This window comes from Ranitomeya variabilis, chromosome 6 (assembly GCF_051348905.1).
Source record: "Ranitomeya variabilis isolate aRanVar5 chromosome 6, aRanVar5.hap1, whole genome shotgun sequence".
NCBI classification, from domain to species: Eukaryota; Metazoa; Chordata; class Amphibia; order Anura; family Dendrobatidae; genus Ranitomeya; species Ranitomeya variabilis.
The window spans coordinates 378,302,354-378,315,743 of record NC_135237.1 but is presented as its reverse complement, the minus strand read 5'-3'; the positions used below and the strand labels follow the sequence as shown (position 1 = coordinate 378,315,743).

At 41.2% G+C, this 13,390-nt stretch overlaps 1 protein-coding gene across 2 annotated transcripts in view; it reads right to left on the bottom strand.

The window, feature by feature from the left end:
* Positions 1–13,390, bottom strand: part of MBP (myelin basic protein) — a 213,137-nt gene that overhangs the window by 90,770 nt on the left and 108,977 nt on the right. For both annotated transcript variants that reach the window (XM_077270068.1, XM_077270069.1), the window contains exon 3: positions 11,541–11,628. In XM_077270068.1, the coding sequence (XP_077126183.1) occupies positions 11,541–11,628 (88 nt within the window). The remainder of the gene's footprint in view (positions 1–11,540; positions 11,629–13,390) is intronic.

The window sequence follows — 13,390 nt, the reverse complement described above, 5'->3', positions numbered from 1 at the left end:
GCACAGGCTTCTTGCAGCACTGACACTTCTTCCTGTGAGCCTGCTCTACCGCCCACTCCCCCATCCCCTGTAAGGTACATTCAGACCATAAAGACGCACCCCCATTTTCCTTCCAAATTTTTTTTTTTATTTTTTTAAAGTACGGTATCTTAAAAACTAGAATCAATTCAGCACCCTCAAAATACCCTAAATGCATTCAGAAAACCTTGGCACTTTAATTTTTTTTTTTTGTAGAGCTGTGATTATTGATTGTTTGGTGCACAAATGAAATGAGGTCTGCTTGCCTAATCAGGCTATTAAATGACACAAATCAGATGAATGGTAGTCATTACCACAAAAAGGGTGGGATAACCCCACCTTTAGCCTGCATAGTCTAAAAAAAGCTCCAAATTTATCACAATGGTCCATGCTGGGTTATAAATTTAGCTCAACTTATGATTAACTGTTCGCCACCTATTAGTTGGGTTAGTTTTAGATCAATTTTAGTGACAATTTTGGAGCACGCTGCCACTTTCAGTCACAGTGCTTTCCCACTAATCCATGCCCACTTGTTGAATGAAGCACAAACAGTGCTTCAAGCACATAATAAATACAGTGCAAATGTGTTGCAAGTCCAAGTACGGTGTTTCTTGGTGCAATCGGAGGCAAAAATTGTGGCACAATGAACTTCGTACATCTCCTCAGTTGTGTGCTGGAAAGTGAAGAAGCATGGTCATGTTAGAGCAGCAACAACTTCTCTCTTCTCAGTCTTGGGTTTTAATAGAATCCCACATAAGTGGCAGTCCAGGCTATAAGTGCATGGAAAAAAGCAAGATACCACGTCCTTAACTGGAAAAATTAGCTGCTTTATAGTATGTATACGCTAGAATCAAACATGAAAAGAATGCTTTTAGAGCACAAGAGCAGCCTCTAATGAACCTGATGTAGGGTTTATGGTTCTATCGGAAAAAATGATTTTTAAGAACATGTTCAGATTCTTCTGTTATATTTCCCACTGGAAATGAATCCTAAGAGCAAGGGATATAGAAGGCAAATCAATGCACTCCAGCGCTTCTTCAATGTAGGAAAAAGAAAGCCAAGCACATGCTTTTTCATGTCACAAAGTCACAATACCTTAAACAGATCCCCTATTTGCACTAAGGGGGATACGTCCATGTGCCTCGACTGCATATATGACTGCGTGTACCAGGAGGCTGGATGGCACTAACCCATGTATAACCGATAAATGAGGTCCTTGCTGTGTCATTCCTTTGAACTACACCAAGGCTTTTTCATGTATAGGTCATGCAACCTAAAGAACAGAGCCTTAATCAGTGTCATTTCAGAAGAGTATCTCCAGCTTAGAAGCAGCCTCCTGTCTCCCTCTCACACAGAAAACGTCCATCATGAGTACCGGGAAAATATTCAGATTATATTAGCAGAAAAAGGCAGACAGCTGGGGATAGAAGATTGGAGCAGTATGTGGATTTGTTGCCATGGTGTTTAAAAATCTACTGCTTGTATCTAGCCTTTTTGACTATTTCCAAGATAAGAAAACAAAGTACTGAAATATTCCATAGGGCTAAAATTGGATTTGACTACCCAAACAAGTGACACAAGGCCATTAATATTACAGCCTACAATCATTGAAAAGTTGATTTCTAGAATTTCATTTCAACGTAAGATTCCATTGTCGAGGTTTCTAGTTACAGTTTATCTATTTCTTAGGATTTATCTGTTAAAAGGCCATAGTGTGAACGTGCTCTTACACACTGCACGTATACCAACTTATGCTCATTTCTTTAGTTTTGCTGTAACTTCTTGTACTTTGTATAAACAAGGGCATGGCTAGGCATTTCATCTACATAGCTTCACATGACTAGGTGTTTGCACAGTCGGGCCCCAGTCTTTCTCTGCACGCACCTTGGCTCACACAAGTTGAGCTTTTAATTCTAGAGGATGATATTGTCCCGATTGGGGAAAACGTTTTCGCGGTGGGATGACTTTTATGCCTTTTCGATCAAAATAGTGTCAACTAAGAACCCTATGCTATTTTCGTGGACTATTACGGTTTACTTACTTACTATGGGGCATATGCTTATTTTGTTTTTATCTTCGGTTTTTTCCTTTTGATGGTTTGTCAACGGCGTGAATGTGGGCACCAGAAACAGATTATCTCATGACATTGTCACTAATCAAAGCTGGACGGATGATTTGTCTGAAACATTTTTTCTGCTCCATGCAGATGGCACGATCACAATTTGGTGAACCGCATCAACCCATGAGTCCTCCTTGCCCTGAAGGGGTGATGTAGGTTGGTGGAGTAATATGAAGAATTATATTCTGACACTCATTAGATCCCTTCATAACAAATTAGTATTTGGAATTTTGTAACCTGATTATTGGTGCTGAACAAGAAGTCACTGGAATATGTCTCTAGAAAATGATCTTTTCCATAAATCACATTTTTATTTTTTATAAAATCAGTTATTAATTAAAAGTTGCAACAAATTAAGTTATTTTTTTCAACTCTCATCAAAGTATAGAGAGCAAAATGCAAGCACACAATTATAATTAACGAAGCGATAGATAATACAGACAACAAGGTGGGCATGGTGGCTCAGTGGTTAGCACTGCAGAGCTGGGGTCCTGACTTCAAATCCCACCAAGGACAACATCTGCAAGGAATGTGTATGTTCTCCCTGTACTTGTATGGGTTTCTGTGGGGTACTGTGGTTTCCTCCCAAACTCTGAAGACATACTGATCAGGAATTTAGATTGTGAGCCCCGACGGGGACAGTGATGATAAGGTCTGTGGAATTATTAGAGCTATATAAATGAGTAAAATAAAAACCATCTTGTGAGTGTTCTACAATCTCAGAATAATGTTCACAACGGTGGGTTATTTATAAAGCCTATTTAGAATGGAGAGAACCTGAATAAGAATCCATAAGTGCCTGGCAAAGAATCTTGGTGAGAACATAACAACCTGTTCTGTGCAACTAACAACAAAATAAAGAAATACGGGGAGAGAAGGTAATAGAAAATGACTTGGAGATGTGACTTGGAGATGGTTCCTTCATCTGTCTAGACTGATCGTCATATAAACATGAGTCGAAGACAGAGGAGTTAGGTTTCAGTAGGAAAATAAGATACGAAAATACAAGCGCTCCTAGTAGAACCACTGTGCTACAGTTTACAATTCTGTTGTCTAACATGGTTGAACATGAATAAAAAGGAACCGGTCATATGAAAAAAAAATGCTATTAACCTGTAGATATGGGGTTATACACTGCAAGTTAATAGAATTCTGAAGCTGCCAGAGACCCCCGCTGTCTGGAGTAAATTCACTTTTTTTCCTCCCAGCAGCCTTGGGCTTTCAGTCATAGGGGTGGGCCGGCGTGACATCAGTCACTGCTAGTACATAGTGAGCCGGCTGTCAGTCAGAGTTGAGCATGTGGTTACAGCCACTTTAGGTGGGAAATTGCCAAACATTGCTTGAAAGAATCTCTATACTTGCCAACATTCTTGATTGTATAAACAGCCACAAAGTATGATTTTTGAAGGCCATTGCTGAGTGTTTTCATGGTGTTCATAGCACTGGGCTTCAATGTGCTAATGTTAAATATGGGTAAGTGTTAACTCTGCCTCTTGTGAATTCACACTTAGGTGGTCACCAAATGTATATGATTGAATATACAATGCGTATATTGTATAGGATTCTTAAGTTAGACCCAGTGTTCCGTGTTTCAGTCCCTCGTACAAGGATCTTTGGCCTTATTGTGCGAGGCAGAAAATGAGAAGGACGGCAATGAAACGTTCAAAACAACGGGGCAAACAGTATGAAAGAAGACACAAAAAAGTATACATTTTTACATAAAGAACCTATTTAGAAAATAGCATAAACAAGATAATGGAGGGGGCCAAGAATGTTCGTGGGAGACACCACAAAAGAGAATTATGGAAAGAACCTAAGCAGCATGGGTCTTGGTAAAGAGTTTTCCACCCAGCATTACTATCCTTATTTTAGAAGAATAAGAGGCCTTTACATGTCCTAATCTCCTTGTGGCCCATGTGTTTGGAGAGGAGCGGTGTAGTCTGATCCAATTTCAGGAGGAATGGAGACTCATATTTATACCTAATGTAACGGTATTGATTTTTACATAATGCTTCAGCTCACTTTTATTTTTCTATTTCCTGTGCGCAAGTGATGAAATTGTATTTTATATTAATCTCCCCTCCTTACATTATAAGATAAAAGAAAATAATCAAGAATCAAGGTTACTGAACTGTCAAAAAGAAAACCCATCAGTGGTTCTTTAAAATTAGGCATTCAATGAACTCTACCTAACACAATCCCTTATTGGCGATGTGAAGAGTCAAAATAATCGGAAAGACAGTCACTTGAAAAAAAATGGTCTGGGGGCCATGTAGTTTATATACAGCCAAGGAATATCTGCGGCTGGATTGTCATTCTCCAGCTGCACGTCTGAGATGGCGGACGGGTAGAGGCGTTACCAGTCAGGAGCAGTCATCTCCTTAATTGCTGCTTTTACAACCACAATCCAATGGCCGAGATAACAATTCGTACCAAAGAAGAGCGGAGATGTGAAATCACTTACGAATTCAGCAAATTGTCCGTTATCTGCTTCTTGCTGTTTTAAAATCAGTGATAAAAGCTGACCATTTTCCGGAGCTGATGACAGAAGAGAATATGAGAGAACACAGATGACATTCTGAAAACGTTAAGTGATGAGCGGTGGCATTGAGTGGCGTTAAAATTCATCGTAACCACAGAAAAGAGAACAAGGTGTGCCCGCGGGGCAAGAGATCTAATAATGGGCGACGAGAGGCAACAATGGGGAAGTCTGGTGCACATCAAGGCAGAGCTCTTAGAAACCTAGCAGTCAAATGTAACCCTGTAATCGATTCAGAGTACAATACTATACAGGGCACAGATTAATCGAGGGTCCAAACCTTGGGACTTTTTTTGTGAAAAGGACAATTACGGTATATAATATTATACTTTAATATCATTGCAAACGTTTTCATCTCCGTCACTACCACTTTCCGCCCTCAAAAATATATTTTGCATGGATAAACATACAATTTTGAAGAGGTTTACTTCCAAATAATATTTACACCGCTTAAAGGGCTGCTCTCATGATCATTTTCTTTGTCATGAACGAACTTCTCCCCTGTTTACTACCTTTCTGCTTGCTGGGGGGGGGGGGGGGTAGTGTGCTCCTGCAGGATAATTTGGACCATCTTAATCAATACTGTGCGTTCTACAATGCTTTAAGCAGCGGAAACCTTGCCGGTGGGAACAAACCATGCGCTCTGACCAAGCTCTATAGGAAAACGCTAGTAAGCAGTGAGCATGTGTAGCCAACGCTGCGTGAATGTAATGTTGGTCGAGTACGACCAGTAAAGAAGTCACTTGCACTTTACAATTTTACCCATTAAAGAACATGAGACAACTCTCTTAAAGACAACGTTTCAGCAGCATTTTTATTGTGTTACCTTTCCTAAGTATCTCTGTAATGGTGTGTGATAGCTGCTCCGGCATCATGTGACCGTTCCGCCACTTCACACATTTACCGAGTGGAGCGGTAGCCACTTTCACAGTATATGTCTATGAGACTCAAATGAGGCTCCATAGATTTACATGGAGAAAGCGACTTCTGGTCCACACAAAAACCTCTGTGTGATCCTGCTTTTCTGTTTTGATATTACAAAGACCAGAAGAAGGCAGGAGTGGTTCTGGAAACCCGGGAACATGTCCCAAAGTGTAGACTAAGCCAAGACTACACATCTATGTTTGGAATTTCATTTATTGGTTCTGTGATAAGACCAGGAATATGACAGATGCCACTGAATAGAATGGGGCCTGTAGAGTATCCTTCATGGTGGCTATAATTTTACATGATGCTGAGCTGTTTCTCCTGGTAATATGACGGAAACTGCAACGTGGCCTTCTAAAGGAGGAATGAAGCCTTACTTTTTCCAATAATAAATACTCATTAACACACAATAACATTTTCCTGTTGCTTACGAAAGAGAAAAATAAAGTCCCTGAGGCAACGCCAATGGAAGTCTTCAAACCAAGCACGGTTTGGTACTTTCCCATTGCTATACATAAATGGTTGAATCAGCCGGAGATTTCTTATACAATCCTACTATTTTCCAAGAAAAAAAGAGCAGACTAAAGTGACCTACCCCTTTAGGCATATGCGCTGTTGACAATGTAATTTGATGGCTACAATAAGCTTTTTTTGGCCCTGGCTTCATATCTAAATAAAGGTTATCGCTTTTAAACAGTGCTTTTGAAAGAATAAAGTACAAAAAAGAAACTTTAATCATATCTGCAGTGCTCAGATTTAGGACAGGTGCAGATGAGTGTAGGTTCTCTCATCCAAGAGAATCAGGCCAATTATGCAAGTCACACTCTGATCAGAGTGAGAGCATAGTGTGATCTGATACTCTCGGATGAGAAAATGGAGAGAAAAATGTCTCCATGTTCTCCATTTTGTCGGTCCCTGGAAATTGGACTGCACTCAGATGTCATCCGAGTGCAGTTTGATGGTTTAGACTAACTCAATGACTTGCATGGCAAAATGTGATTCGGGTATCAGATTTCACTTGGGAATGTAGGTTTTTTTTTCTTTAGACAGATTCTTTACGATGAACAAAATCGGACATATGCACAGCCCTGTAACATTTGTCTGAGTGCGAGTCTGATGCTTTATCAGAACGAGGAAGCATTCTCGGAAAGGGGTGTTATCCGAGCACACAAGTGCCAACAGAGTATCTTCAGCGTGCTTAAATACTATGTTCGAGTCCCCGCTGCTGCATGTCTTTTGGCCGCTCGACCCCGCAACACATGACGGGACTGCCTAACAAACAGCCCTAATACATGCAGCCGAGGACTCAAACATAGTATTCAAGATACTCTATTAGCACCCAAGAGTCCTCGTATAACACCTTATCCGAGCACGTCCACTCATCACCAGTCTGAGACCATGGCACTTATGTGACTATTAACACGCCATATTCCATGAATAAAAGAAGCTGTCACTTTCTTTCCTCCCAAATTCGAGTGGCTAGGGTAAGTCTCCTAGTCTGTCAGATACCTTGCATTTGGCAACAGGAGGCGAGCTTCACATTCATAGTCATTGATGAAAAACATTTAATGATCATTTTGTGTAAAAGGTGCCAATTTTATATTGATCCATATTGCCATCCTCATTTTAAATGCTTTTTTTTTTTTTTTTTTTAATATTATTAAAGTCTGTTCTTTTGCCAACTAAGAAACAAACATGAGCAGTTGTGAATCTTTGTAAAACACGAGTGTCGGTCTCCCCAGTGCCAAGTCGCGGCCCTTCAGTCACAGGGGCTCAGCTTTAGACTGGCACTCCCCCTACTGAAGGCTAGAAAAACTGCCAGACTCTTACCAAGTGTAACATTACAAAAGCCTGGAGAGAAAAAAACTCATTATTAACCCGTTTTGTTGGGGCTCATATTTGGAGGCCATTTTGGAGACGGTACAGTTAGTTTATCTGTGTAGAAATCCCACAGAGAAGCAGAGTGGGTATCGAAGAAACAGGAGGATAAGGCATAAATTACTTTGACGGCATCATTTATGTCAGTATGTTAAAATAGTCTGCAGATTGCTAAGTGAAGTGCAATTAAGTAGGAAAAAGGGGTAATCCGAACACATTAAGCCAAGAACAGGCCGCACGTCGAGGCGACAGGATAAATGACATCACCTTATCGCTGCATGAATTACCTTCTCCCCTCAGCAACAAACATTATACATAAAAGGGGGCTCGGGGGGGCTCACAAATCCTTAGATCACATGGAGCTAGTGCTTATTCCAGCTGCCGCATTACAGCTAAAAATAAGAGCTCTGCGCAATCAATCTGCCTGATTTGCTCACACCAGACCTCATCCACATGGCTGACAACCATTTGTTGCTCGAATTCTCCTCTCTTCCCAATACGGCTTAATGACACACTAGCAAATGATTACTGCAGAATGGAGGATACACTGCAAACATCTGCCAGCAATATGCCCGGACATAAAACGCTGCGCTCCGCTCCATGTGGCATCGGGGAGCGTCACAATAGCAGTTACCCGCTGACCAAACCGAGCACGAGCTTCAAGGTCACCAGCTAACAAGGAAACAGAGAAAGTGGACAAGACTGCACATCCCAGGACGCATTCCTGCAAACAAAATAGGATACCTATATAGAGAAGGGGGTCAAAATAAGCAAAAATGCTGTGTGATGGTAAAGGAGTCAAGTAGTAAAAGAAGGACACAGGAAATCATGCACAATTCATAAACAGACAGGAATGTGGCTCTGATGAGCAGCGAAGAATCTTACAGGGAACCAGTCTAATCCCTAAATGTAGTAAACCACAACTACAGTGTTATGTATGCCTAGAAAAGCATCCTGATGGAGTCTTAGTGGTGGTTTGGGGACCAGAAAGGTTTCCTTTGAAGTGAATGTATCAATGTAACCATTTTGCAATAATTGAAGCCAGATATTGGACTCTTTCTGTTTTTATTCTATGATTGTAGGTTCTTTCGTATTCAGTACACTGTCATTTTGCCTCAGACTTTGTTAACATGACTTTGAGATATGCTTTACGTTAGACACAGACTATACACAGCAATAGACTGGTTATGACTCACTCACTTCTATAGGAGAAATGTCTAAGCATGCCCTGTGTATAAGGAATGGGAGAAGAACTAGAACATCAGGTACTGTGAAGGGTGCGTTATCGGTCATTGTTTGGCTGCCAGAGCGGATAATGTGATGACGGCACAATGTGTTCTGTACAGAACTGGGAATAACAGCCTAATATTAGACGGCCAAAGTGAAAATGGCTAGAATTAGGATTTAATTTTTCTATAATACAGATATGAAAAAGTAAAAAAAAAAAAATCCTGTTTAAACATAAAAAGTTTATGCAAATAACACAACATTTTCTGGTGACACAATACCTTTAGATAACAATTGTTGCACTGTTAAGGTACCTTCACACTGAACAACTTAACAACGATAACGATTGCGATCCGTGACGTCGCAGCGTCCTGGATAGCGATATCGTTGTGTTTGACACGCAGCAGCGATCAGGATCCCGCTGTGATATCGTTGGTCGGAGCTAGAAGGCCAGCACCTTATTTCGTCGCTGGCTCACCCGCTGACATCGCTGAATCAGCGATGTCTTCACTGGTAACCAGGGTAAACATCGGGCTACTAAGCGCAGGGCCGCGCTTAGTAACCCAATGTTTACCCTGGTTACCATTGTAAATGTAAAAAATAACAAACACTACATACTTACATTCCGGTGTCTGTCGCGTCCCCCGGCGTCCGCGACAGACACCGGAATGTAAGTATGTAGTGTTTGTTTTTTTTTACATTTACACTGGTAACCAGGGTAAACATTGGGTTACTAAGCGCGGCCCTGCGCTTAGTAACCCGATGTTTACCCTGGTTACCGGAGGACTTCGGCATCGTTGGTCGCTGGAGAGCTGTCTGTGTGACAGCTCTCCAGCGACCACACAACGACGAAACAGCGATGAGCATCGTTGTCTATATCGCTGCAGCGTCGCTTAATGTGACGGTACCTTTAGTTCCTAAGTATTGGCCAGGAGGTATGAAGCTAAAGACATCCAGTGATGGCCAATATATTAATCCTACCTGCTCCACAAACGTGTATGGCTGCATGTGCGCCTGTTTTGTATGTTGAGAGGGAACCAAGTCGTTGCCAGACTCCTCTCCAGAAGGAACAAACAAGGGTTGGGTAAAAAGAAATCCAACATTCCCTTTCCTTCACATCTCCACATGTGTGATCAGGAAAAAGTTTAGAGTTTCCCAAACATGTTAGACAGTAGGACTCTGTGCTGAGGAGAGCGGAAAGTGTTTTTGCTTGCCAAATTCCATAGAGAAAAAAAAAATTTAAGTATGAAAATTGATGGTAAGTAAGGTCCTTATGCATTCCTAAGGCTATGTTCACACGTTGTGTTTTCGCTGCATTTTTTTAATGCTAATTAAGGCTACGTTTTACCAGCAAAAGCCATGAGATTTCAGAAATCTCACGCACGCATTGTTTTTATTCCTGACTGATTTGGAAAACTTTTGTGTTTTTGAAAACTGCAGCAAGTCACTACTTTCAGCATTTTTTCAGGTTTACAAGATTTTTTTCTTTTTAAGGTTCTACACATTTACATTGCAAATTCAGTCGTGTTTCTGTAGTTTAACAGCAATCTTTATTTCAGGAGACAAACATCCGTCCTGGTCATGTGATGGATAACCAGAAGCTAGGCTATTTACTGGGTAGGTAGTAATGTCCACAGGGGAAGGAAAAAAGTCACTAGTGGATCTCATCTCCAACTCCATGACAAATCATTGGCAATATCGGATAATCCTTAACAAAACCTGTAAAAACTATCAGCGGATATCAAGGGGCCAATTTGCAGTGAAATTCAGCAGAAAGTTAACATAATGCAGATTTAAACTCCACCCCGATGCCAATTTATGGGCAGCTCCTTCTCTGCAGCTTTGGATGAGACTTGCTCAATTGTCACTTTACTGTTACCGTAATATTCTAACAATTCAAAAGGAAATTCAACAGAATTTCCAGAGTGTGAACATGACCTAAATACGCATGAGACTAATGCCGGCTGAACCTGCCGTGTCGGCTATCAGTCTCCTGTGTATGAGAACCTCCCAACTCTCCCTCTATAGATGAAGCTGGAGGAGAGAAGGATCTGGCATGTCCCATTTCTGATTCCTTTGTTGTGCGGGCGATAAGATGTCTCCAGAGGAGTCTGTGAGCAGCTCTCTGATAGAGAATGGGGGAGTCAGCCGAAATGAATGCTCCTGTGTGTGGAGGAGTCGAGGAAACAACTGTTGATTATACAACTGGCTGAACATTCGACAGCTATCTATTGTGTGTGGGGAGCTTAAAGGGTTTGTATGGTCAAAAGTGACAAGTCTGCATTCACTCTATGTGACTGCAGACTTGTGAATCCTCACTGCGTACTGTATGTCAGAATATGACCAGCCTGTTTCCGGCCTTGCATTGAGCGTGCTGGAAACAGTCTAGTTGGATTCTGTCCGGAAGCATGCGTATTGCATAGTTGCAGTCACATAACCGACGATCCTAGTGATGACCCGGGAGAATCCTCACAGTGCGTAGTGTGTGCACTGTGAGGATTCACAAGTCTGCAGTCACAGAGTATAACTGCAGACTTCTCCTTTTAGACTGGACAACCACTAAAAGTAATGAACAATGCATCTGACACTTCATTACATGAGGAGGACAGGTATTTATCCTCTGGAAACAAACACAAGCATACACAATGCATACATTCTCTGTATATGCAAACGCAAGTTTCCAGGTAATACATTTAATACAGTCATAAGGAAATCCCCGAGCACTAGACAAAAATGCCTCTTGCTAGACTCACACAGTACCACAGAGGTTTACATCACTGCCACACTTCTACTAAATGTACAAGTTCCTTCTTGTTTCTGGGAGATACATACCAAACACGTCATTATCTTCACATTCCTGGACTGACTCCGCCACGTCACTCATAGACTTCTGTTCTTCTACTACTCGGTCTTCTGCATCCTGAAATAGACAGATATAAACACTTTGTAAATACTAGAAAATGGTTCTTTACACCAGGGATGAACAATCTGAGGCCCGGGGGCCACGTGCGGCCTGCGGTGGTCATCGCAACTCCTTTTTTCTGGAGTGCTAAATAGGGGATCAGAGGACCCTCATTGTCTACAGTAGTGAATGTCCCAGATATTAAACCCCCACTTATTAGATTATGGCATACACAGTACTATCAATATATACTAAAAATCAGAAAACCCCTTCAAATTTTTTATGCGGCTCTTGGGAGTGGTACAATCACAAAATTTGGTACTTGGACCAAAAAAGGTTGTGCACCTCTAATTTAATTTAAGGAATGTCAATCATCAAAACATGTATGTATTGATCACCAACACAATGTCAGATAAACCGAAATCCCCAGAAATCCCACCATACAACAGCACACAGAGGAATCCAAAACTTCCAATTTTCTTAGTCAAAAATTCATCATGGGACACAGAGCTCGAAAGTGGCTTTATTATATGCAACACTGGGTGGGATGGCAAATAATGCTTCAAAATGTTTGACAGAGGATCCAGGAGCAGAAGAAGCTACAACCGGCTAATCAATGGAAACTCCTATTTAGAAATACATCATTCGTAAGGACCAAGTGACATCTGAAATATGTAGCGTCTTCTAGTTATTTATTTTTATTGATTAGGTGATCATAAGAGAAGTTCCTGTATCCCCGTCTGTGAAGTGGGGAGTATAACGTGGCAGGCTGTGGCCTGTCTTACGAATGTCACTTGCTCTTTCCCCTCTTCCACATCCCACTTATATACACACAGGACCAGGAAACAAACTTTTTATGCTGTTCGTTGACTTCTAAGGGTTGTTGCATCTGGAATATTGAGCAGGACATTATACTGAAGTCCAGAACTTTACTTTCCAATAATAAGAGGACCAAGATCTTCGCTCTAACCCTCAACCAAAACGTCACAAGAAGTGAAGTAAAGAAACCACATTTAGGGTTTCTCAGGATAGGGAGAAGTGTAGAGCATTTACCGGAATAATAAAGCTAAATACAAAGGTGCATAATGTGTAAAAATAGATATTTAGAAAGGACATTTTGGGTATCAGACCATCACTTTAAGGACACCTTGGCCGATTGAAATGAGAAGATTTTGTGGGAATGCTGGAGCATGTGGGTGTTTTTCCTGCTGCAGAATAAATAAAATGCTAAATGAATGAACAAAAGAGTAATTTAAATCAGTACTTGGAGTGACCGCCCTTTGCTAATCAGACACCTCCCTGATGATATTGCCTGATGGATAAGTATCTATCTGTATTTCTCAGCTTTGAGGAAATCATACAAATTGATCAAATTCACAACTCTATATGCTGAAATGCAGCCCCAAACTTGCAAAGACCTCCACCATGCTTTACGGTTGTCTGCAGACAATCATTGTAACGCTCTCCAGCCTTTGGTGAACAGACTTCTCTGTTACGGCCAAATATTTTACATTGTGACTCTTCAGCTCATAGCACCTGCTGCCATTTTTCTGCACTTCAGTTTTGATGTTTTTTATGGCCATAATTCTTACATTAAGACCACTTCTGTCCAGACTTCTCTGAACAGAAAATGGGTGTAGCTGGGTTCCGCTGGTTGCTGCCAGAACTGGACTGATGGAACTGCTGGACACCTTCCGATTTTTAAGTGAATGTGTGATGCATCTTATCTACTACATTAAGTTTCCTATGGTCTTCAACATTGCCCAATACCATCAGGGAG